Source organism: Lycium ferocissimum, chromosome 5 (assembly GCF_029784015.1).
Source record: "Lycium ferocissimum isolate CSIRO_LF1 chromosome 5, AGI_CSIRO_Lferr_CH_V1, whole genome shotgun sequence".
Classification (NCBI taxonomy): domain Eukaryota; kingdom Viridiplantae; phylum Streptophyta; class Magnoliopsida; order Solanales; family Solanaceae; genus Lycium; species Lycium ferocissimum.
The window spans coordinates 2174622-2198132 of record NC_081346.1 but is presented as its reverse complement, the minus strand read 5'-3'; the positions used below and the strand labels follow the sequence as shown (position 1 = coordinate 2198132).

General features: G+C 33.9%; 1 protein-coding gene across 4 annotated transcripts; it reads right to left on the bottom strand.

Annotated features, from left to right (window-relative positions):
• Positions 1-5985: 5985 nt before the first annotated feature.
• LOC132055381 (uncharacterized) lies at positions 5986-14350 on the bottom strand. 4 transcript variants are annotated; one of them, XM_059447173.1, is made up of 10 exons: positions 14188-14350; positions 13291-13469; positions 12928-13059; positions 12791-12841; positions 12370-12466; positions 11445-11491; positions 10364-10580; positions 8931-9060; positions 8526-8568; positions 5986-6296 (listed from the first exon to the last, which is right to left on the bottom strand). In XM_059447173.1, exons 1-10 carry the CDS (start codon positions 14243-14245, stop codon positions 6228-6230), a joined length of 1023 nt encoding a protein of 340 aa, XP_059303156.1. In that variant the 5' UTR covers positions 14246-14350; the 3' UTR covers positions 5986-6227. The 4 variants fall into 4 exon arrangements, with proteins under 4 accessions (XP_059303156.1, XP_059303158.1, XP_059303159.1 ...); XM_059447175.1 differs by having other exon boundaries at positions 5986-6269; XM_059447176.1 differs by having other exon boundaries at positions 8526-8563.
• Between the last annotated feature and the right edge of the window lie 9161 nt (positions 14351-23511).

Here is a 23511-nt window from a genome sequence, read left to right as displayed (position 1 = left end):
GAAAAATTCTCATTTCATGAACTAATTTTTGAAATTCAAGTAGTCTCAAAATCTATTCCTTTACAAAAGTTCTTCCTTTTTCATTATCCACGGATTTATTCCTTATTAAAAATTTGTAAGAAGAAAAAAAAGGGAGGGATGAAATCATTTATGTGTCATGTCATTCCAATTTATGTGAACCTATTGGACTTGACACATAGGGCTAAGAAAGAAAGTTTTATGAAATTTATGGTGTTAAACGTACATGTCATAAATTTGTGTGAGTATCAAAAACTTTCAAAATTTGATGTCTTAAACATGTCATAACATTTGTATGACTATAAAAATTCTTATTAAACATAAAATGAAAAATTTAAACTAAATTAATTTTAAATTAAAAAGAATACTCTTTTTCTAACGGATAAAAGAAAATAAAATTACATACTAGTAAATTGAACTGAGGAAAATAGCCGTAGTGGAAGAGTTGAGGAAGCAGATAGATGTTGGCAGGCAAGCAAAATGGTTAGGAGTCAGAACTCAGAAGCTAAGTGAAGATATCAGAAGCTCACCAACTTGCTCCTATATAGGACTTTGTCTTTTCACATCTTATCTAATATCTATCACTCCCACTTTTTCTTTTTATTTTTTATTTTTATTAAAATAACGGTATTCGGACCAAAATTCATTTAATTAATTATATGATGTACTTGTTATCTCCCATTGCCATTAGCATAGATATTAAATTACTATGTCCATCAAAGTTTGGATATATGGAAAGAAATTAATGATCTAGTGTTTTTAGCTTTTGCTGGAATTTAAACTTGGAAATCTCATCATTCTCACTCACTTTATTGATCATTAGACCAATTCGTATTCTTCATTCTATTTTTAATTTTTCTTTTTAAAAAAAAGTCTTAGAAAGACTACGAAATAAATAGAAATAATATGCCAATGTATTTTTAGCAGAGAGCATCTAAAATCTCTGAATCCTACCCACATGCGCCCCATCATTACAGCTCAGTGAAATGGGTTGCCATAGCAATTTGCTTCTTTCTGTATCAATTTCCACCCCCTTCTATTTCATTAAACAGATTGATTTGATTTTTTCCTAGTTGTAATTGTCAACGCTCATGTTTTTCTTCACCTTGTAATTTACTTGTTTTTGATATCCAAAGTTGTTGAAACCAAATAATCATTTGACACCAATAATTAAGCTCGTAATAATGTGATTCTCTTTCTTGAGGTATATATGCCGGCGCCCATTTGATACGTAATTTAACATAGTAGATAAAGATAGTATTTGAATCAACTTGCGCACACCTCGATTATTTCACTGGATAATTATTACCTTCTATCAATACATAAATACGGAATAATTCTACCTACATAAATCTAGGTAGATGGTCAAACTAGCTTGTATATACATCAACATTCCGTGGGGTACCTGTTATTTCCTACCAACACATGGTAATTAGATAACTCTCACCTAGCGTCTTTTGTCTCCAACACAATTCGATCGTTATGTTAGGTGCATGAACAAAGTCCGACATTGGCAGTTGAAAGAAGAAGCTACACATGAGGTGTATGATACTTCTAACTTTTAAGAGAATTGGTGTAGTGGGGCCTTTTGGGAAAATCGTGTGGGCTTGACAAAAAACAGATAATATCACACCATATTAAGAGTATCTTCGGGCTAGCTTAATCCGACATTCTGATCCCAGTGGCAAATGCAACACTCGGTCGTTGGGTTCATCTGAACCTAGTTAACATTTTCGACGCATAAAGATAAATTTATGTATAAAAATTCACTAAAATTACAACAAATAGTAAATCTAAAATGCTAAAAACCTTAGCAGATTGAACTCACAAAGTTCAAATTCCGAATCCGTTTTGAATGATCTTCCACAATTTTCATCTTACTTTATTTATTTCGATGTCACACCCTTTAGTGGCATAGTAGCAAAAAATCTTGCAAACAATGGGAGTTTGTAGCTTAGATAAAGCCAACTAGGACATTGTATCTTACAAATGAAAGAAAGAGAAATCGGTTTGGATGCAACAATAAAACAGAATTGTGATCTGCACGTAACAGGAATTATAGATGTTAGTTGGATGATTTTATTTTCTACATTTGTTTAATTACTCTCTTTTTTTTTTTTTTTTTTAACATCATCTACTTTGATGTACGTACAGGTCATGAATTGAAGTTGCTTCAAGCCTTGAAAGCTTTTGTCATTTATCCGTGGGGCAATGAGAAGTTTCTTTGTGATAGAATACAATATATTTCTGGAATTTAGTTGAAGTAGAAGACAATTCCAATAAACCACAACAAGAAAAACAATCTATAAGCGGACAAAAACATTATTAATATGCTGCTACAGTAACAATTACGATTTACAAAATTTAACGTACCAATTATTCTTTCTTTTCGTCCAATTACACGTAAAATACCTTGTTTAATCTAATACGTTAAAAATTATTGCCCATTCTGTTTAGACAAAAGTATTTTGGTATAGAAAATAAATTCCTCCAAAAACATTAGACAACGTGCATTTAAAAACCATACAACAACAACAACTGGGTATATGAGATATATAAAGCATTATTTGTTCTGTTGGACATAGATTAAGTTGGATTAAATGTATTGTATTTAACTTTAAAACTTTATAGTTCTATTGTTACACAACTATAGAGGTTGTAGGGACAAATTTTTGAATGACGTCTCAAACTTAAGAGATGAAATTGGAAATATTTCTAGGTTTTGGGATGTGAAAAGGGGAGTTACATATTTGATCGCTCAGCGAAAAATAACTATATGCTATCCAATATACACATATACACACACACACACACACATATATATATATATATATATATATATATATATATATACACACACGCACACACAACATCCGAACCCTCCCATCGAAAAAATTCATTGTTTATCGTGGTTAAAAAATTATTTTTTATGTATAGATAGTAGATGTTGAGCACTGTGAGCCTTTCAGTGTTTAGTTCTTCACGGTTTGAGCCTTAAAATCATGGGGCCCACATACGCTTAAAGGTAGAGGGGTTGTTTTTGAAAGACCCTCAGCGTAATATATCCTTGAGAGGTATATATATATATATATATATTATACATTTGTCAGCTATCTTTTTTGGCAGATGGCTATTTAATTAAGTTAATTTCCCAAGTAAAATTTGAAATGAAGGTATATACAACTAATTTGGGCCGATTTTAGATGTACGCCTCATTAAGATGAGTGTTCGGCCCACAAAACGAAGTGGTCCATCCATCCACACGCTCTTTATCATATTGTTCTATCCTCTAATGTCACCATCCAAACTGAAAGAAAAAAAAAAAACACTAATATATCGTTTGGTGCAGCGGTATATATATATATATATAAATATCTCACCTATATAAAATGAAGGCTTTTCCAGGGATACCCCACCTTATCCCACTTAATCCTAATTTTATCCCATCTCTCAAGTAAAATAATGAAATGAAGGATAAATTACAACTAATTTAATCAGGGATAATTTTAGATGTACCAAACGATCACTAAATGCATCCCGCGTTATAATAAGAGTTCGACGTGAGTTGTCAACTTGTCGGCTTCCATGACGTCACTTTCAAGCCATTATCTATTGGCTCGGCTTTGCCAAATGGGACCTACAAATCCTTTCTACTATGGTATCATCAACATTCAATATAAAATTATTATCCTTGCCGTACACACGTGAACACAAGCCCTCATGTACACGTGGAGGGAATTTAGTGGTTGAATACAGTACCAGATAGACATCTCCCATATGGGAAATCAATCGGAGCTGCTGATTTGGACCATCAGATCTGATCATGAGAATCATCACATTGATACTCTCTAAAATTAGAACTAGAGTATTCCTTGTTTAATTTATTAAAGTGTTATTTGATATCTGCAGATGATCATGATATGCATGATTGGTACTAAATTTAGTTTATTCTTGATTCTCATGACAGCAGTCAAATTACTTGTTTAGGTTATCTTGTTGGATTTCCATCTACTTCGTATCATTTTGTTTTTAGAAAATGATTTGACATTTTTTTGCACGAATTATAAACCTAAATCTATAGGAATCTTGGTAGTATTGAACGATTACTTAATGAGGGAATGCAAGTATCTAAGACATTAGATTAGTCATTGATTAAGGATGCAATAACATTCTCCTATAGAGAGTTCCAGAATATTAGGTCTTCTTTGTTTAAAATACTGCAAAACATGTGATGATTCATATAACTGAACTCAATTTGTTTGACATAATGAATAATTATTATAATTGTTATTATTTACTATTCAAAGTATAGGGATCAATGTGTTTAAGCGGCAATATAAGTGGTATTTGTATTACTTAAAGAGGCAATATAAGTATCTAAAACACTAGATGAGTCATTGATTAAGGATGCAAAGAACATATATATTAGTCTTTCTTATTTAGCATCCTAAACTTGATTGAGATTGTGGTGTAGTTGTTGTTATTGTACTACTAATATTCAAAGGATACGGATCAATATGTTCAAATTTTGGTGTGAAATTATACATCAATAACTTCATTCTTTCATTTTTTCCAATAATATTTTGGAGATATAGTACATAGCACTACAATTAAGCAAGAGGAGGGTTTAGCTGAATTGCCTTCATAGGAGAATTAAACTATGCAAATAAATAAATAAATAATTAGTTATACATAAATTGTTGAGTTCCCTTAATATAAGAAAAGATTCTAGTATATAGTGACAGAGGGGATCCAAACATTGATTTAAGCCAGAAGTTACAATCCTAGCTGTAACATTCTAGTGTTCTTATGAATACCCGTACCTGACTCTGGCACTAAAAATAATCCAAGAAAAAGTTAAAGAAAACACTATAAATTAATTCTCTAACAATAGTAGCAATAATTTGATCAGAAATCAAATGAACGTTCTTTTTAAAGTGACTTCAGTCATATATTGAACATGGACAAGAGTAAATGAAATAACAATGACAAGAAAAAATCATAAAGTTAACCCAACTTGCTTAGAATTGAGGAGTAATTATTATTTGTTGTTGTTATTCTCATGAAATAATAGTGTCACATTATACGAGTTAAATGTAGTAGATTTTCAATCGAATATGAGTAATATTAGGATAGGTAACTCGGTCCAACATTAATGAAGTTGAGACATATTAGACCAAGTCGATCAGAGAGATGCCTTAATGAGAAATGGCCCCATCATAGCCAACTTTGTGGAGCTGTTTTTCTCAGAGTTCGTGCTCCCATTTACTAGAAATGAAGAACCACAAGTCGGCAGAATAGTACATAAAAGGATATCGGGGAAGGCCAACATCAATTCAATTCTGCATTCAAGAGGTTTCTTTGCGTTGTAGTCTTGTAGAAACATTTGGTGTACATGCATTGAACGGTACCATTGTGTCAAATTCAATGGCCTCAGCCCCCCAACGACCTCTTTTGTCCGCAACCCCCAAAGTCACCGAGTGGTCATGTGAATAGGGGGGGCTACGTTTTATCCCTTTCACAAAGTTGTCACTTTCTCAACATTTTCTAGAACTAAGTCCATGGCTCCACTACAATAATTACAACTGGGCAATCTGATAGTCCACTCCTATTCCAGTAGTATTCTCAAAATTCCCAAGCTGGCCACTCCGTGGGCATGACAATGACCCCAAAGAAGAGTGACCACTCCATCAATCAAGTTCGCAACTGACTAATAGAACAATGTCCACACTAAAATTTTGACCATCCTCATCAAGACATTCTTACAACATGACACTTAAAAGGTTTGCCCTAGCAATCACTAAAGTGGGTGAAAACCATGGAAAATCAAGGTTCAAATCCTAATAGAGACAAAGAACACTATGTAATTTTCTAAGTGCCTTCGTGGGCGGAGTTACTAATAAGCCCAGTACCAAACACCATCAATTCACCACACATTCTTACGACTCTGAAAAGAGAGGAATTAGGGAGCTAAAACAATCTTTTTCATTTTCACGCATAAACCAAGTAATGGTAAAGCAAATACAGATTTAACTTCCAAAAAGATGCATCCATTTAGCACCCCATCGAATGTGAGACGAATTCGCATGGAAGATCAAGGTGAATATTAGCAAAACAAAAGTGGAGATAGGTTTTTGTTTAGCATGATGATCAAGTAGTATGAACACAAAGCTCCAGCTTCGAGATGCAGCAAAAAGGTCAAAAGTATCTCATAACATCCGGCCCCTCAACATGGCTTCTGCTTTCCTTACCTGCTTAAGGGGGCCAATGATGAAAACCTGATCAAACATGGAAGATTGGTGTTATACGTATCAAATCAACGCCCCCCAAACCAAACAACAACATACAGTGTAATCCCAAAAAGTGGGCAACACCCTCGAACATAAAAAAATCAAGCTATCTTTTTAGTTAGCTTCCACTTTTAATATATCATATTACTCAATTTCATCGTTTCCCAGGCTAATATTTACGTGCTAAAATGCAACTCTCAGGCACGCAAGCATTTTAACCGGTGCAAACAATTACTATGGAATCCTTTTCAAATAAAATATTTTGAAAGGCAAAATTGAGACTCATCTGGAGCTCACCTTGGAGTGAGGCAAAAAAACCTTAGGCCAGAAGTAAAAGGCTCGTCTCGTGAGACATAGCCTCAAGCACCCGGACATATACTACGAACAAGCCCAACACTCAATGCGGCTCATCCCACAGTTTCTCTGCAATTAGGTGTAATTAGCCTAGACCTTCAAATTTCTTAACTCTCCTTGACTCTTCTAAAGTCCTTTTCATTGTTCACAAATCGGAAGTTTGAGAATATTTCAACTCAAAATTAGATCTAATATCACATATTCTCCCACTAAGAACACCATAAGAGTAAATTTAGAGGAAACTTTTGTCTGTGAAAAATCTGTCTTAATTTTTGCTAGGTTTTCACGCTTCAATCTCTATATTTGCATATTCAAATCTTGTTTCTCTACTTGAATCCTGTTGATAAATGATAGCAATATTGTCCTTCTGAGGTATGAACTTGTTTATTTCATAGTCAAGTCTTAGTGATTAACATATGCAAATAATTCTAGTCAACGTTTACTCTTTTAGTGATGAATCATAGTATTCTGAGTTGTTTCTTGATTTATTAACTTGTGGGAATCACAACGTGATGGAGTTGTATTACACAATTCAGAATTATTTCTATAAGGACCGAAATTCAATAATGACAAGAGTAGCCTTTTTTTTTTTATTAACAGTGGTGTTCGGACCAGCTTGCACCTCGATTAATTTCACGGGATATCTACTACCTCCCACCAGCACAAGTGCAATAACTCTATTCACCAAGACTTGGATAGATGGAAAAAAACCAACTAGTATTTTTGTCTCCGCTGGGGTTTGAACCTGAGAACTGATGGTTCTCAACCCACTTCATTGAGCACTAGGCCCCACTCTTGAGTGTTAATGACAATAGTACTCTTTGAAGAGAACTTTAAATTATAGTACTAAAAGTATTTCCAGATTCACTTATTTTTTAAGAGGCACATATGACATTTCTTTCTAAGTTAATATTCCTCCTTTATTTGTTTAAGTTTTAGGATAGTATCATTGCTTCATATATCATTGTTGTATTAAATTTTCTCAACATTTAATTTCATCTTTTAATTTTACGATTCATGTTTATATTTATTTTATTTAATACTCGCATTTTTGTGAATTTATCTATTAGCAGAATTTAAAGATTAATGGGGCGCGAAGCTTACGCTCCATCCCTTACTAGGTAAAAACCCCGTCTAACAACCCCACCTACACTGATCACATACACCAATGAACTCTGTCTAGACACCAGAATCATGCAGACCAACTTCCTCCCTAGCAATGTATGTGCAGGGGATAAGTGCACCAGAACTCAAGTGCTAATTTTGAACTGTAAACTTGTGCATGAATTGGCCCAGAAAATAGAGATGACATGAGAGGAAAAAGTACAACAATGTATCCTTCGGTAATAATTCAAAAGTAAAGAGCTACTCCCACTGTCCCAATTTATGCGACGTATATCCTTTTAGTCTGTCCCAACAAGAATAATATTTTTCCATAATTAGAAACAATTTAACTTGAAAATTCTCATTTCCACATAACTATGGATTGTTTTTCACGACATGTTTCAAAAGTTTTTCTTTCTTTTTTAAACTCCATGTCCAATCAGACAACGACGAGGACGACAACAACATACCCCTTGAAATCCCACATAGTGGGGATGCAGGGAGGAAGAATGTACTGTAAAACTTTACTCCTACCTTTGGGAGGTAGAAAGGCTTTTTTCCGGGAGACCCTCGGCACAGGGACAACCAGTTCAAAGCAGTATAAAAGACATGAAAAAGTTGCCTGAAAAACAAAGGAGCAGTAACTACTACATAATAATACGATAATCGAAGTATAAGAAACAACAGATAGTTCATGTCCAATCAGACCACCACGTAAATTCAGAGGGAGGGAGTGAGTGCATGTTTATATTTACCAACCTTGTTTGGTGCTCCCTTCGATCCACCAATTAGGATTTCTGCCCTGCAAAATGTTTCATATCAGGACCCACTAATAGCATCTTTGACCAAGCTTCCAAAATCTGCTTATTTTGAAAATTGCTTTTCTTTTGAAGATTAGCAGTTCGTGTTCGGCTAATCAATTTGAAAACCATTTTTGCCAATATTAGAGCAGTAATTTGTGCTTGACCAAGGTTTGAAAAGTGCTTCTAAGGAAAAGCTACTGCTACTCAAAAGCACTTATATTTTTCCATAAAAGCTTGGTTAAATACCTTAATTCTCTAAAATAAGCGGTTTTTGAAAAAAATTAATACTTTTAACTTCCCAAAAACACGGCCAAGCAGGCTATAAACCAACTAACAAGAATGATGAAAGGGAGAGACTTACTTGCATGATTCTTTGATTGACAAAATTGAGGACCCTTTTCTACCAATAACACATCCCATTTTCCCGGGTGGCACATCAAGTACCGATAGAATCTCCTCTTCCAAAGTATCTCTTTCCACATTGAGGAACTCTGACAGGATGAATCACATTTTAGCAGGAATGCACTAACATTTTATTGGTTAAGATTATCAAGAATTTGATAAGATAACATTTTATAGGAATGAGGATCTACGGGGCAAGGTCCTGCTCTGCCCTCCCAGGATCCCATATGGTGGGATTATCTTGGGTATGTTGTTGTTGTTGTTGTTGTTGATGTTGAGGATCTACGGGGCAAGGTAGGAGTGGCCTCAGTGGTAGACAAGATGCGGGAGGCAAGACTGAGATGTTTTGGGCATGTAAGGAGGAGGAGCATAGACGCCCCAGTGATGAGGGTCAAGAGGTTGGCAGTGATAGGTCTACTGTCCGGAGAGGTGATTAGGCACGAACATGACACATCTCCGGCTCACGAGAACATGACCACAGATAGGATTAGAGTAGAAGTTTAGTAGGTAGTCGAACAGTTTTTCTCTTTCCTGGGGAAGATCATGGTTTGGCACTTTATATGTCTTTACCTTATTCTTCAATTTTATTACTATGTTTGTTTCCTTTACTTTGGCTATCTTTACTATTTTTGTTGTCGATACATTTCTTTTCTTGAGATTTTTATCTTAGCTTTTTACTCGCATTTTTTTATGACAAGGAACCACATCCGCTACCGCTTTGGTGCACACACAGGGTAAACCCGCCGCTCTAGTGTAATAGCCGCAAATAATACGGAGAGGTAAACCGCACTAGGCAAGCTTTGTGCGACGAGCTCGGCCGAGAAAGCATGCGGGTGTTTCGAACACGAGACCCCGTTTGGGAGATCCCCCCGCTCAACCCGACTCGGCCGCCTTGCGGGTAGCTTTTTACTCATACTTTTCTACTTTTCTCAAACTTTGTTTTGATAAACGCTTTTCTTGAGTTGAGCATCCCCATCGGAAACATCCTCTCTCTGCCCGCAAAGGTAGGGGTAAGTGCTGCGTACACCCCACCCTCCCCAGACCCCACTTGTGGAATCACACTGGATATGTTGTTGTTGTACAACTTTCACAGATTAAATTTTCAAGATCAGTCCTATTTTAAATTTATATCTCCAAAAATAGGCCATGTCAATCAGCCTTCCACCTACATGAATCACATCTAATACTTCTTGTATTATAGTTATGATGGGGCAGCTTAATTTCCTACTAACTTAGAGGTGATCAAACCCGGCAAAAGTCAGGACAAGGCTCCGAGGCCTAAATATAGTTATGAAGGATGAGAAATTTCTCCAATAATATCCGGACGAAACAACATATATTTTCTGGTACCACTATATGCATTCATGGCCTTGGTGAAGAGATCGAGATTACCTGGAATTGAAGGGATTGCTGGCCAATCAGCATATTTGTTGTCACTTGTGCAGAAACACCGACAACAAAGTGAACCACGAACTGCAAGTCTCCACAATGATTGTTCACTCAATTTCTCCATCATCTTATGGAATATGTATGGAAGAAATCGAACATCATCAGCAGCCGCACGGACCATCAGCTCAGATAATGGTCTGTAAGTCCAAAACTGAGGATCCTGCAGAAAAGGAACTAAGCAATATGATTCTGGAAGATACATAAATCCACGATACGGTGCGGAAAAGGGAGTACATCAGCATGGAAGAAGCTCCACATAGTTAATCTGAGACTAAAATGAATTTACATGAAAAGTTTTCATCATGTATAACTGAGCAAAACCTAAGCCTTTTGGGCTAGCATATCAAAATGAAAGACCATTTGCTAGTGATTGACAACTATTTTGAAGAGTCATGTGGTTTCGGGTTCAAATCCCAGCAGAGGAAAAAAATACTAGGTGATTTCTTCCGATCTGCTCAAGCCTTGGTGGGCAGAGTTACCCGGAACCTATGCTAGTAGAAGGTAGCGGCCATCGGATAGAATAATTGAGGTGCCCGCAAGCTGGTCCAGATACCAGTGTAATAGAAAAAACTATTTGGATGAGCACATAGTTAAGTGAAGCAAGCAACAGACGAAGAAAATCTTGTCAAAGAATCCATCCCTTGCCAACTCTAAGTACTAGGTGATTATTTTCCAATAGCAGGGATATGGGGATGGCTTTCTTTTTTTTCTTTTTGGTATTCTTTCTATTCGGAGGTGGGGAAGAGGCATAGTAAGACTTTGGTTTAGTTTCGCACCGTGTTAGTTCCTGAAGACTACTTATTGCCAAGTGCCTTCTTGGTAATTGTTACCATATATATTTCATCTCATTTTTCTACTACCGAAGTCTTTGAGAACCTCTTGGCAAAAGGATCCAAGAACTTCCTCAATTTTTTTTTTTTTCCTGTAAAACTATTTAACTGTGGCCTGGGAATGATATCCAAGGATGCATGTTCCACGTGGAAGGCATGTCAACGGAAGAGAAATAGGTAAAACAGAATCCAACCTCTCTCAGAAGTGAACGGACTTCCTTTTTCTCGACATATGAAATACCTGCAATCACATAAAAGATATACAAAAGAAAAAGGAAAGCCTATTAGCAACTTAATCTCTCCATGAACTTCTATTTTACAACTGACTATGAGAAATTTTCAATAGCGAGCATTTTCTACTCATGATCATCATTAAAGTTCATTGCATGCCCTAGGTTTTTATGATAAAAAACAGTCAGAGAGGAGAGGCGGTTAGAGCGACAAGTTCCACTGGAAGTGCAAAATATATTTGAGGTTATATTGTCGGTATCAAGAAGAATTCTTTCTGTGCAATGTAGATTTTTTGCTTCATTTTTTTTTTTTCTTTTTTTACAATTTGAAGTTATGAACTAGCAGGAAAAAATGATTTCCTTTAGAAGGATCCTCCCAACAAATTACATGTATTCATTACCGTGACAACTTGAAATATGCATATTAATTTGTTCCCTAGTCAGAACTTACAGAATAGTATCAATTTTCAATGCCATCTCTCTAAATGCAAGGCTAACACAATGGTGAAAGACATCCCTCAAAGAATGAGATGCACTTCAAATAGGGAACTTTGAATTCTTTTCCTTAGTCTTTTATGATTAAAAACCATAAGAGCAAGCATAATCACTACCAAATTCTACATAATCCTTGCCCTTGTTTTTCAGCATTATCAGCTGTAATTTTAAAAATCACAAGAATTTATTTTTCTTAACCAAAAAACCATAACTAGTGACATTTGGATTTTTATAGATCTAATTTCTCAAAACCAAATCAAGATGCTTCCAGGAAACAAAAATAAACCAGACTTATCATCCAGTAAGAGTTTTTGCATTTAACCACCTAACATTCATATACTTGGTGCAGTCAACTACATGAAAGATGAATAGAAGTTGAACAGGGACATAGTACCACAATAGCGTGGATCTGCAAGAAGGTGTACAAAAGAGATATGGCCAGCTGGTGTGCTCTTTTTCCCCAACTGTTCCTCTATCAGATAATATGCTATCTGCACAACATGGAAAGATAAACAGTGACTGGAGTGTAAAAGCAACTTTTTTTTGCTGTTGGAAGTAAGTTAATGTTCAGGAGTGCTTTGCATTAAATTAACCATATCTGAAATAAGGAATCAGTGGGAAATGATTCATTTAATCATCCAAGATAGATTTTTCACTGCATGGTAGAAGAAGTTATCATCATAGGCAGCAACTTAAAAAAGAGCATCTCATTAGTGGGTCATGTTCAGTCCTAGTTTTCGCATTACTAATGAAAAAGATATCATTGATCTGACGCCAAATCATCAGATAAAGGTCCAAGAAAATAAGAAGCTAACCTGGGTATCCATAACATTGTGCAACTTGATACCATACTGATAGTATAATGCCTGAAAAAGAAAGAGGAAAGAAATTGACAAAAATGATACAAGAGGAAAGGAGAAACTAGAGGAGGCTAAAAGAAGTTCTATAAGACCTCACTATCCCGTTTGCAGTCGTGAATAACTTTCGTGACATGACTAGATTCAAGACCAGGCTTACAGGCATTAATCAACTTTTTCCCACCGCGAATCGCATCAACCAAGTAAATAGCATCCGGAAAAGCAAGCTATTAATTTAAATGAGAAAAGGTCAATGAGAAGACGAGTAATATGGTCAAGGCCCACTCAAATTCTATCATAAAACCTATAAACCTACAACCTATATTCAACTAAAGCTACTCATAATAGACTTACAAAGCTACTACTGAATAACAACATAATATTGGCAATCAAGTGAGACACGAAGATGGTATCTACTCAGAACAAGTGAGAACTGAAAAAAAAAAAAAAAAAAAAACCTGCACAATACAGAGAGTTCCGTATCTACAGAGGTCAACACCCTCGCAGTCAAGTCCAACAACCAACTCATTTTTTGGGGAAGGATAGAGAAATGTGGCTGGAAGTTGAGATTCATGGATGACGATAAAAATGGGGACTGGCTTTAGAACTACTTCATGATCGGCGGCACGCCTACCACCTGCTCAAATGCATGATAATGTGATAAGAATATAGACCTGCAACTAACATCACTATCCAAAAAAAAAAAACACTAACAGCGTGAAAAGGAGCAGCAAAAAAGACAAAAGGCTATCACGATTGTCAGGGGTAAAACACATATAGTCAGTTTGTGGCAAGATAGCAATTACTCCCTCTTTCTCAATTTATGTGGCACAGTTCGGAATTCGAGAGTCAAACAAATTAATTTTGAACGTGAATTCGGGCATGGAAACTAGGTAAAAGTCACAATAATAGACAATTCAAATTTCAAAATATTAAGACGATATGTGAAAGAATTACGGTAAAAAAAAAAGACTTGTTTGAACCTCGAAATTAAAAAGGTGGCTAATAAATTGGGACGGAGGGAATACTTATAGTGGTATGCAAAAGATAAATCATGGAAGCATATAGCAACAAAATCTAGAACCCTAACTAACCTCTGAAACTTTTCTAAAGCCAAGAGTCATAGAAATGTGAAGAGAGTTGATGATATTTTAGGAAGAAGAAAAAATAAAATGGAAAGTGGAGAATGAAACAAAGTAAACCCCATTTACAAATAGCCGGTAGAGTTAAATCCAAGGGATAAAATGAAGAATTTCAAACATCATATAAAGGGCAATGAACAGAAATCCAGAGACTAAACCAATAAAAACCTTAACAATAGTTGTTAGAAAGGTAAAATCGGAGTAAAAGACGACCTGAATTGGAGGATGGCAGAGGAATGTAAGTCTGGTGAGGACTAGCAGCTAAAGCCATAATATGATTTTGAAATGAACACCACCAACAATCAAACTTTACACATTTATATCCATAATAACTACTGCTATTTTTCAATGGATGCAACAGAAAATGAAGCACTGGAAATACCTGCAAATTATGGTACTCTGCTCAGGCATGCGCCTCTTGCTTCATGCTTTTTGCCGTACTCTTTTTCTCTCTCTGTCTCAGGCAGAGCGATTTGCATGATTTTTTTTATTTTTTATTTTTTTGATCAGATACTAGTGCTATATATGTAACTACTGGATCAGCACGGGTCCAACATGCAAATTTTATCTGCGAAAACTTTCTTGGCCATATATGGAAAATTGAAAAGCGCAACTAAAATATTACTCAATTAAGTAGGCGTTTGGCCATAGCAATAAAAAAAAAAAAATCGTTTGGCCATTTTTTTAGTGTTTTTTTATTGAAATGTACTTGTTTTGATTGCGAAAAAAGTGAATTTTTTTCTTGTTTTTCAAATTCCAAATATGTAAAACACTAATTTTTGAAAAAAGTGAAAAAAAATTCAAAAAAAAGTGAATAATTCTTATGGCCAAACGGGTCCTAAGATTTAGAGCAAAGTATGTTTCAGTCGGGAAAATGAGCTAAAAGGGCTCTTTGAGAGTGGAATGAAGAAAGGGGATTTATTCTTTTTAAAACTTTTCTTTTGTATAAATATTTAATTAGGGTTAATTATGAAGATTCCATGAAGAGATGAGGTTGAATTAAAATATTTGTAACTTAGTAAAAAAATTAAAAAGGGACTCTATCCCCCCAAGTTTTTTTTATTTACACAAACACTGATCCCCTAAGTTTTTAATTTAAAAAAACTCAAAAATAAAACACTTTTTTTCTTAAAAAAAATACGCTTATTAGCAACTCCTTTTGCTTATCTGATAACCTTGTATCTCATTAAAACTAGGTAAACAACTAAGTTGTTTAAATAAACAAAGGTTGCTTAAATAAACAACGAAGTTGTTTAAGCAACTCATTATTGCTTATACATGAACTCAACTGTTAATTGATTGATCACAAATGAAAATTAACTAATATAAAAACCTTGTTTCTTGTAAAAACTAGTCATTTGATGAGTGATTAAATCCAACTTATTAATTTTATCATCAAATTGACTATACTAATAGTTTTTTAATCCATTGATAATGGAATCAATGTTGTTTGATTATATGAAAACTTATTGCTTGATAACAATTAAATATCAAACGAGTCGCTCAATGAGTTATTAAACCCCAAATAATATCATAATTGATCAAAATTGATTGACTCTACTAATAGTTTAACAATAACTTCTAGTGATAATGGAATGAATGTTGTTTGATTATATGAATATTTGAACATCAACGATAACAATTAAATGTCAAGCCTAAACCCAACTTATTAATAATATCACAATTTAGATTGCAATTAAAAGATCAAAAACTTTTATGTTACAATAAACAACAAAAAGTTGTTTCGATTATTGCTACAAATAACCCCAATTCTTGTGAAAACTTAGCAACAATCATTGATTGTTTATAGTAGTTATTTATGTTAAACATTTGTTTATGAAAACAATTTAACTTATCAAACGGATGTGCTTCAATTGTTGCATCAGTTCAATGTTCAAATATTCATATAATCAAACAACATTGATTCCATTATCACTAGTTAGTAGTTAATATTATGCACTTAATCAACTTCATATTTATTGTTATCAAGTGAATACGTTGACGTTCAAATATTCATATAATCAAACAACATTGATTCCACAAAGTATATATTGTTAAACTATTAGCAATTTTACGGTCAATTGTGATATTATTAATAAGTTGGGTTTAACCACTCATTGATGTTTAATTGTGAAGTAAATATTATTAATCAAACAACATTCATTCCATTCTAACATTTCAATTGTGATATTATTAATAAGTTAGTTTAAATTTCGGTCAATTGTTATCAAGTCAAATTTAATATTCATATAATCAAACAACATTGATTCCATTATCAATCGCAAATTATTTAAAGTTTAATAAGCTTGGATAACTCATCAAATGATCTTTTTTATTAGTTAATTTTCATTTTTAATGGTCAATTTAATTTTTATTTTTTTTATTTTTATGGTAAGCAACGAGGAGTTGTTTAAGCAGCCAATAGTTGCTTGCGTATTTTATTTTTTGGGTTTTTGTGTAAATTAAAAAACTTAAGGGGTTTTGTGTAAATTAAAAAAAACTTAGAATTTTGTGTAAATTAAAAAACTTAGAATTTTAGAACATGAGTTTCTTAACTCAAAAGTCTCTTTTAATAAAATGCCTAGTTTCAATTTTTAGAACATGAGTAAATAAGTAACTCCGATCAATAAAATGTTAGCTCACTATATTATGTGCGATTACAAAGTATATAAATATGCAAATTTTGTATAAGTTTAATTAGGTCATTTTCAATTTTCTTTTTTATTTTTATGGTCAATTGAATTTTTCTTTTCACTATAACTAAAATTTTGTATAAGTTTAATTAGTATTTTCAATACCATCTGTAAACTACGATAACATAATTTCAGTTAGCAAAATAAGAACAATAAGATTTGATCTCAGTTCCCACGCTAATTAAGGGGAAGGGCAAAAGACAATTTGAAATCTTTGGGAAATACACAAGGAATAGCGGGGAAGATTGTGGGATCGCGGAGGTGAGAATTTAAGTTGGGCTGAGCTTTTGTGTGGGATCAAGTCATCAGTGTGATGATACAGGATGACATAAGCAGAGGGCAATTTAGTCCATGCAGTCAAAAATTATAGTAAGATTCCCTTAGGCCCAATCACATTACTCCATTTATGCTAAAATGACTGAAACAGCCCCCAAAAGTCAAGCAGGCATGTTGACCTGCTATGTGTTTTCCCTTCTACGTACGAGATAGTAGAATATGTCGCATTTGCCGTGTTTATTCCCTTCTACGTATAAGATAGTAGAATATGTCGTATTTGCGTCTGTTAGTGGAATATTGGAAATTTGGAAGTTATATGTAAATGGCAATTCAAATCTTTTATATCAGACTCCATTTTTCAAAAGAGGATGGGACTTATTTTAACGGTGTAAATGAAGTTACCCAATCATATAAGGGGCGACGAACTGATATCCACAAACTTGGGGGATAGAATTAAAAGAGACTTTTGAGTTATCTATTTGAGGATTTAGGACACAAGTTTTAAAAATTGGGTAAAAGGGACTCTAGTATAATTAGGTATTAATGGGGTTATGCTCATTTAAAAAAGAATATTTTTATACACCCAAAGTTTTGCTATTTACAAATAGGCCCAACATATAAGAGGGTTTTTAGCCAAAAGGGCAACAAAAAATTTCCATTGTCAGCTCATTTTTTCAGCGGGAGCAGCCCTCCCCACATTCATCTTCATCTTCTTCCACATCTTTTTTTTTTTTCAATCTCAACACATTCCAGCCTTCCAAACGCCTTGCTCTCTTCAAACTAGGGTTAGATTTATCTTCATTGAACAAAAATGAAATCTGCATGTACCTTCTTCTTCATCACTAAACCAAAGATTTTTTAATTTGTGTTACTTCTCTGTTCTTGATAGTAATTTGTTAATACATTTTTTGGGAATTTGCTTCAAAGGGGATAAATAGTTCATCTCAGTGATTTAAGGTAATAATTTAACGTTCTTCATCGTTTTCTAAATTAAACATTCTATTCTTCTATATTGTTAATAAACAAGCGCACGTTGTTAATAAACAAGCTGCGTTGTTAATAAACAACTGCACGTTGTTTATAAACAACATGCAGTTGTTTATGTTTACACAAATGACCTGCATTACACATGGTGATTACATAAATATCATATATTTTTTAAAATCTCCATGTAGTGTTTACACAAAAAAACTGCACATCCTAATGTATTTAAATATTCATATGTAGTTTAAACAAGCGTACGGTATTTATGCTAAGAGTTTGCACCGCACATACGGAGGCTCCATGTAAACAACCAAACTTTGTTTAAACAACCACAAGTTGTTTACACTATAGAACACGCGTATAAATTCTCTATGTATAAATACCGTACCGACTATAATATTGTCACAAATTCTAATATGTATCTATGTAATATCCACAAGTGTTGTACAACGTGGCGGACAGGGATTTCGTGCGAGGGGTTCAAAAAAAAAAAAAACTAAAGTCTACGATAGTAACTCATCGTAAAAGCAATACTAGGCATAACGTAATGGGTTTCGACCTCCCTCGAAACGACACTACTTACCGAGTCCCAAATTTCTCAATTAGTCAAGCAATCTATTTTTCACTTGATTTTTGACATGTTCAAAGTTCAACCATATTTAGATCTTATAAATAATTTCTCTCACATCTACTACAAAAGAACTAAACATTTTCTTTAGAAAGTACCAATCTAAACATTTTCTTTAGAAAGTACCAATTTAATTCATATTATTGACAAAATTACACAAGAGAAGAAATAAAGGTACAACTTAAAAAGACCTAAATCCCATTACAAGAACTTAAAATTAGGAGTAACCAGGAAAACAAGAGAACAAAACCAATTACAAGAACTTAAAATTAGAGTAACCGGAAAACAAGAGAACAAAACCAAAAGCCAACATCTAATCAACGACAGGGAAAGAGACAAGAGATATCCTTTACTAGAAAAAAGGGAATTAAAGGTGGTTGCTTGCTCCTTGTGAGACTAATATTTCATGACATAAGGAAATTAACTCCACAAGATATTGAGCAAACCTTGATTGATAACGGAGTGGGTGAAATTTCAGCAATCCGGAAGATTTATGGAGCAAGGTTGTGTTTCGAATTTAAGCAAAAGAGACCAGAGACGTAAGGGCTTGGGAAATGGGAATTATTTGCTATTTTAGATTGGGACATGGGATCCTTTTTTATTTTAAGTTCTATTATTTTAAAAAAAAAAAAAATTAAAAGAAACTCTAGTTTGCCCCCAAAACTTTCCTAAGTGTTAAATATTTTAAAGAGTTGCAAAAGGACGTGTTTAGATATGTTTAAAAGAAAAGAGGATAGTCAATTGTTGTAGGCTGGTTTCGAACTCGGATCATTTGACAAAAAATGAACCCACTTCGCCACTGGGCAGGTGTTGCATTCTATACAAGTGGAGTCAAATTTAATATATACCTGTATTTATTTTAAAAACAGATTAAATATACATGTATATACAGTATTGTTTTTCAACGAAGTGGGTTCATATGAACCCACCTGACACCATGTGGGTCCGCCCCTGTGTGACAATTAATGGTGGACAAAATACTATTAGCAGTTGATCTACATGGTGAATGGATAGAGACCGATGAGCGTTATAGTTGGAAGTCGAAGGGTGGTCTTACGATCTACGATACTAGTGAGGAGGGATGTTACGTATGATGAGTTTGTTGATATCGTCATTACTAGGTGTAAATTATGTTGTGCGCAAAAGGATCTTTCAATAACTTACATGCTCGATTGTTGCAACGGAAAAAGCACATTTTTCCGAAATAAAGGATGATGATTTGCTCACTTATTTAGCCGACGTTGACAAAGATGGTCGTCGTTGGCCCATTCTAAGAGTAAATATGGTTGAAATTGGGCCGATAGAAGTTCCATAATGGAGAAGCAATTGAGTGTTCCCCGGACTTGCTAGTAATACGGAGGGCAAGAAGAAGCTGGAAATTTTTCTGGATTTGATTACAATATAGCGAGGATAGAAGCTACTTCAGAGTTTCCAGATTTTGATTACAATACCGCAAGGGTAGAAGGGGCAGAAGAAGATACATATTCTTCTATTAATCTGTCCAGTACACAGGGGGGTTGAGGGCTCAACACAATGTAGCCACAGTCGTGAAGATGGCACAGGATTTTTCTCGGGTCTAACTTTCAAGAAGAAGCAAGAATTGAAAATCCTATTGAACCTTGTTGCCGTGAAGAATAATTTTAGTTTTGAGCAGGTAAAGAACACAAAAAAAATCTACAATGTCAAATGTGTAGATAAGAATTGCAAGTGGCGACTGCGAGCTATGAAGTTTGAGGGTACTGATAGGTTTCGTACTAGTGGTTGCTTAAACAGACACTAGTTGTTTCAGAAAATATCTAATTATTTATACTGGAAAATTATTGCTCATAAAAATATTGGTAAGCAACAAGAAGTTGTTCAAGCAACAATAGACAATTGTTTAAACAAATAAAGATATAATAAACAACAAGAAGTTGTTCAAGCAACTCCTGATTGCTTATACAATAACGTCGTATCTCGTAAAAGTAGGTAAGCAACTAGTGATTGCTTAAACAAATAATTGTTGCTTACAAAACAACAAAAAGTTGTTCAAGCAACTCCTGATTGCTTATACAATAACTTCATATCTCGTAAAAAGTAGGTAAACAACTAGGGGTTGCTTAAACAAATACTAATTGCTTATAATAAACAACTAATGGCTACTTAAACAAATATTGATTGCTTATAATAAACAACAAGAAGTTGTTCAAACAACTCCTTATTGCTTATACAAGAATTTCAATTGGACATTTATATGAATATTTGAACATCAACTTATTGAATTGACAACAATTCAACATCAAACGAGTCGTTCAATTAGTAATTAAACCCAACTTAGTAATTTGATCACAATTGATCATCAACTAATTGACCCTACTAATAGTATAACTAGAACTTATTGATCAAGTGATAATAGAATCAATGTTGTTTGATTATATGAATGTTTGAACATCAACTTATTGACTTGATAACAATTTAACATCAAACGAGTCGTTCAATTAGTAATTAAACCCAACTTGGTAATTTGATCACAATTGATCATCAACTGATTGACCCTACTAATAGTATAACTATAACTTATTGATCAAGTGATAATAGAACCAATGTTGTTTGATTATATGAATATTTGAACATCAACTTATTGACTTGATAACAATTCAACATCAAACGAGTCGTTCAATTAGTAATTAAACCCAACTTGGTTATTTGATCACAATTGATCATCAACTGATTGACCCTACTAATAGTATAACTATAACTTATTGATCAAGTGATAATAGAATCAATGTTGTTTGATTATATGAATATTTGAACATCAACTTATTGACTTGAAACAACTGAACATCCAACTTCCCGTTTGATGGATTTTAAAGTAAACAACCCATAGTTGTATAAACTAGTTGTTTATTATAAGCAATCAATATTTGTTTAAGCAACCCCTAATTGTTTACCTATTTTTTACGAGATATGAGGTTATTGTATAAGCAATCAGGAGTTGTTTGAACAACTTCTTGTTGTTTATTGTAAGCAACAATTATTTGTTTAAGCAATCACTACTTGTTTAACAATTTTTTTATGAGCAAAAATTTTCCAATATAAATAATTAGTTATGTTCTGAAACAACCAATGTCTGTTTAAGCAACCACTAGTTGTTTACTTACATTTTAAGGGAAAACTTTATACTGTAAACAAACCTACTTTTTATGAATAGCGTAAACAACTACTGCGAATGTTTAAGCAACCACTGAAGCTGTTAAACAACATCATGTTGTTTTAGTAAACAACCATCTACAAATAGCGTAAACAACTACTGTGAATGTTTAAGCAACCACTGAAGCTGTTATGCAAAATTTGATACGCTCAAATTACACCTATTAATGGTATAACGCGGACGTTGTCAAATATAGTAACCCAACAAGGTTGGGGTCGAATCCCACAGAGAACAATATGTAGGCAATTTAAGAAGATTAGGAATTATCACTAACAATAGCTAGGCCGAACGAATCAATGGTGGTTTTTGATAAGGTTTTGATAAAATACGGAAATATAAATTCTAATATAAAAAGCAAGTAAATTGATCAATGGCCACAAGAATGGAATAAAGGAAACTACTTCTCAAGTAACGATCCAATATATTTCACGAATTATAAATAATAGCAAGTTTATTTTATTTAGTCTCGGATAATGACTCTAAATTAACTTCTCCCAAGATTAACTAGACTACCCAATTGAAGATCCCTCAAGCAATTAGGAGCATTAAGAACACCCGAATATGGCTACAAGTGGTATCGCTATTCCTAGGTCAATTTCCATTAGATGAGGGTTAACGCCCCAAATTCATGTTAATTATTCTATCCCAACCCCGTTCTTCCTCTTCCAAGTTTCAAACAAAGTAAATGGGCAAGTCCTAGGGTTAGCTACTCCCTTGAAAACGTTGAAGAACAACAATAATTAAAATAACAATAACTTACTTGATTAAAAATAATGCCGATCAATAAATAAGCACAACAAGAGTATCAATCTTAATTGTCACCAAGAAATTCCCATTAACAAGGATTAAATAAAAGAAAGAATATTTACGTAGGAACCACTAGCCTCCAACTTGTGTTTTATGCCAAAGATGTCTAAAAATTGTGGCTTATGAAATATTTATAGACATAGGAAAAAGCTCAAATAAAATAACTGAGTCCAAAATGAATTGGGAAATAATTTTAACGCAAATCCCTTCCTGCGTCACAAGGCACAAACACCGCCTTAGTCACTGAACTTCGTTACGCCAAGTGCATAACTCCTTTTTTCAATTGTAATTTTGCAAAATGTAAATAAAACTCCTCCACTCATTGAACAATCATTATTCCCCTTTTTCTTTTCCTTGTCTCCCACTGCCTCCCGTCTTCTTTTCTCTTCCACTTTTTATTCAATTTTGCTCTAAATCTCTTCATCTTCACACCGCTTTATTTCTACACGGTAAAAATATAGTATTAAGCACAAATCAATATAATTAATACTCAAAAGATAATTAAAAGCACTAAAATGTGAGACAATAATGGCTAAATATAAGCAATTTTGGCCGAACATCAACACCCCACACTTAAATTCTTGCTCGTCCTCGAGTAAGCACTAAATTCACTCTCAATAAATCAAGCCTAGGAACACCACCATTTTGGTTGATACCAACAATTATGGCCTATTGTAACCAACTCATCAAATATACACTTCTTGATCATCATGCAAGATATACAAGTCAACAAATAAATAACAAACTTCTAATCTCCTAATCTCAAAGATGGACTCTAACTCATCAAATTTAAGCTCGCTCCCCTATTCTCATCAAAGAAGCTAATAACATCACCTATCTCGTCATGAAACAAGTGCCAAGTCCCTCCATGAGAAGAAATAGCACACACACTCATCAAAGAATTGAATGTACATTAAGGACTTAGCATCAAAACACACTCTCGCACTCACAAAGAAATT

What these genes read in the sequence shown, in the direction of transcription:
- LOC132055381 (XM_059447173.1), bottom strand. Translation starts at nt 14,245, where the DNA reads ATGGCTTTAGCTGCTAGTCCTCACCAGACTTACATTCCTCTGCCATCC. An exon ending in TCTGCCATCCTCCAATTCAG is followed by an intron (nt 13,470 to 14,187) that starts GTCGTCTTTTAC and finishes GCATTTGAGCAG; the next exon opens with GTGGTAGGCGTGCCGCCGAT. An exon ending in AGCAATCCCTTCAATTCCAG is followed by an intron (nt 9,061 to 10,363) that starts GTAATCTCGATC and finishes TCATCCTGTCAG; the next exon opens with AGTTCCTCAATGTGGAAAGA.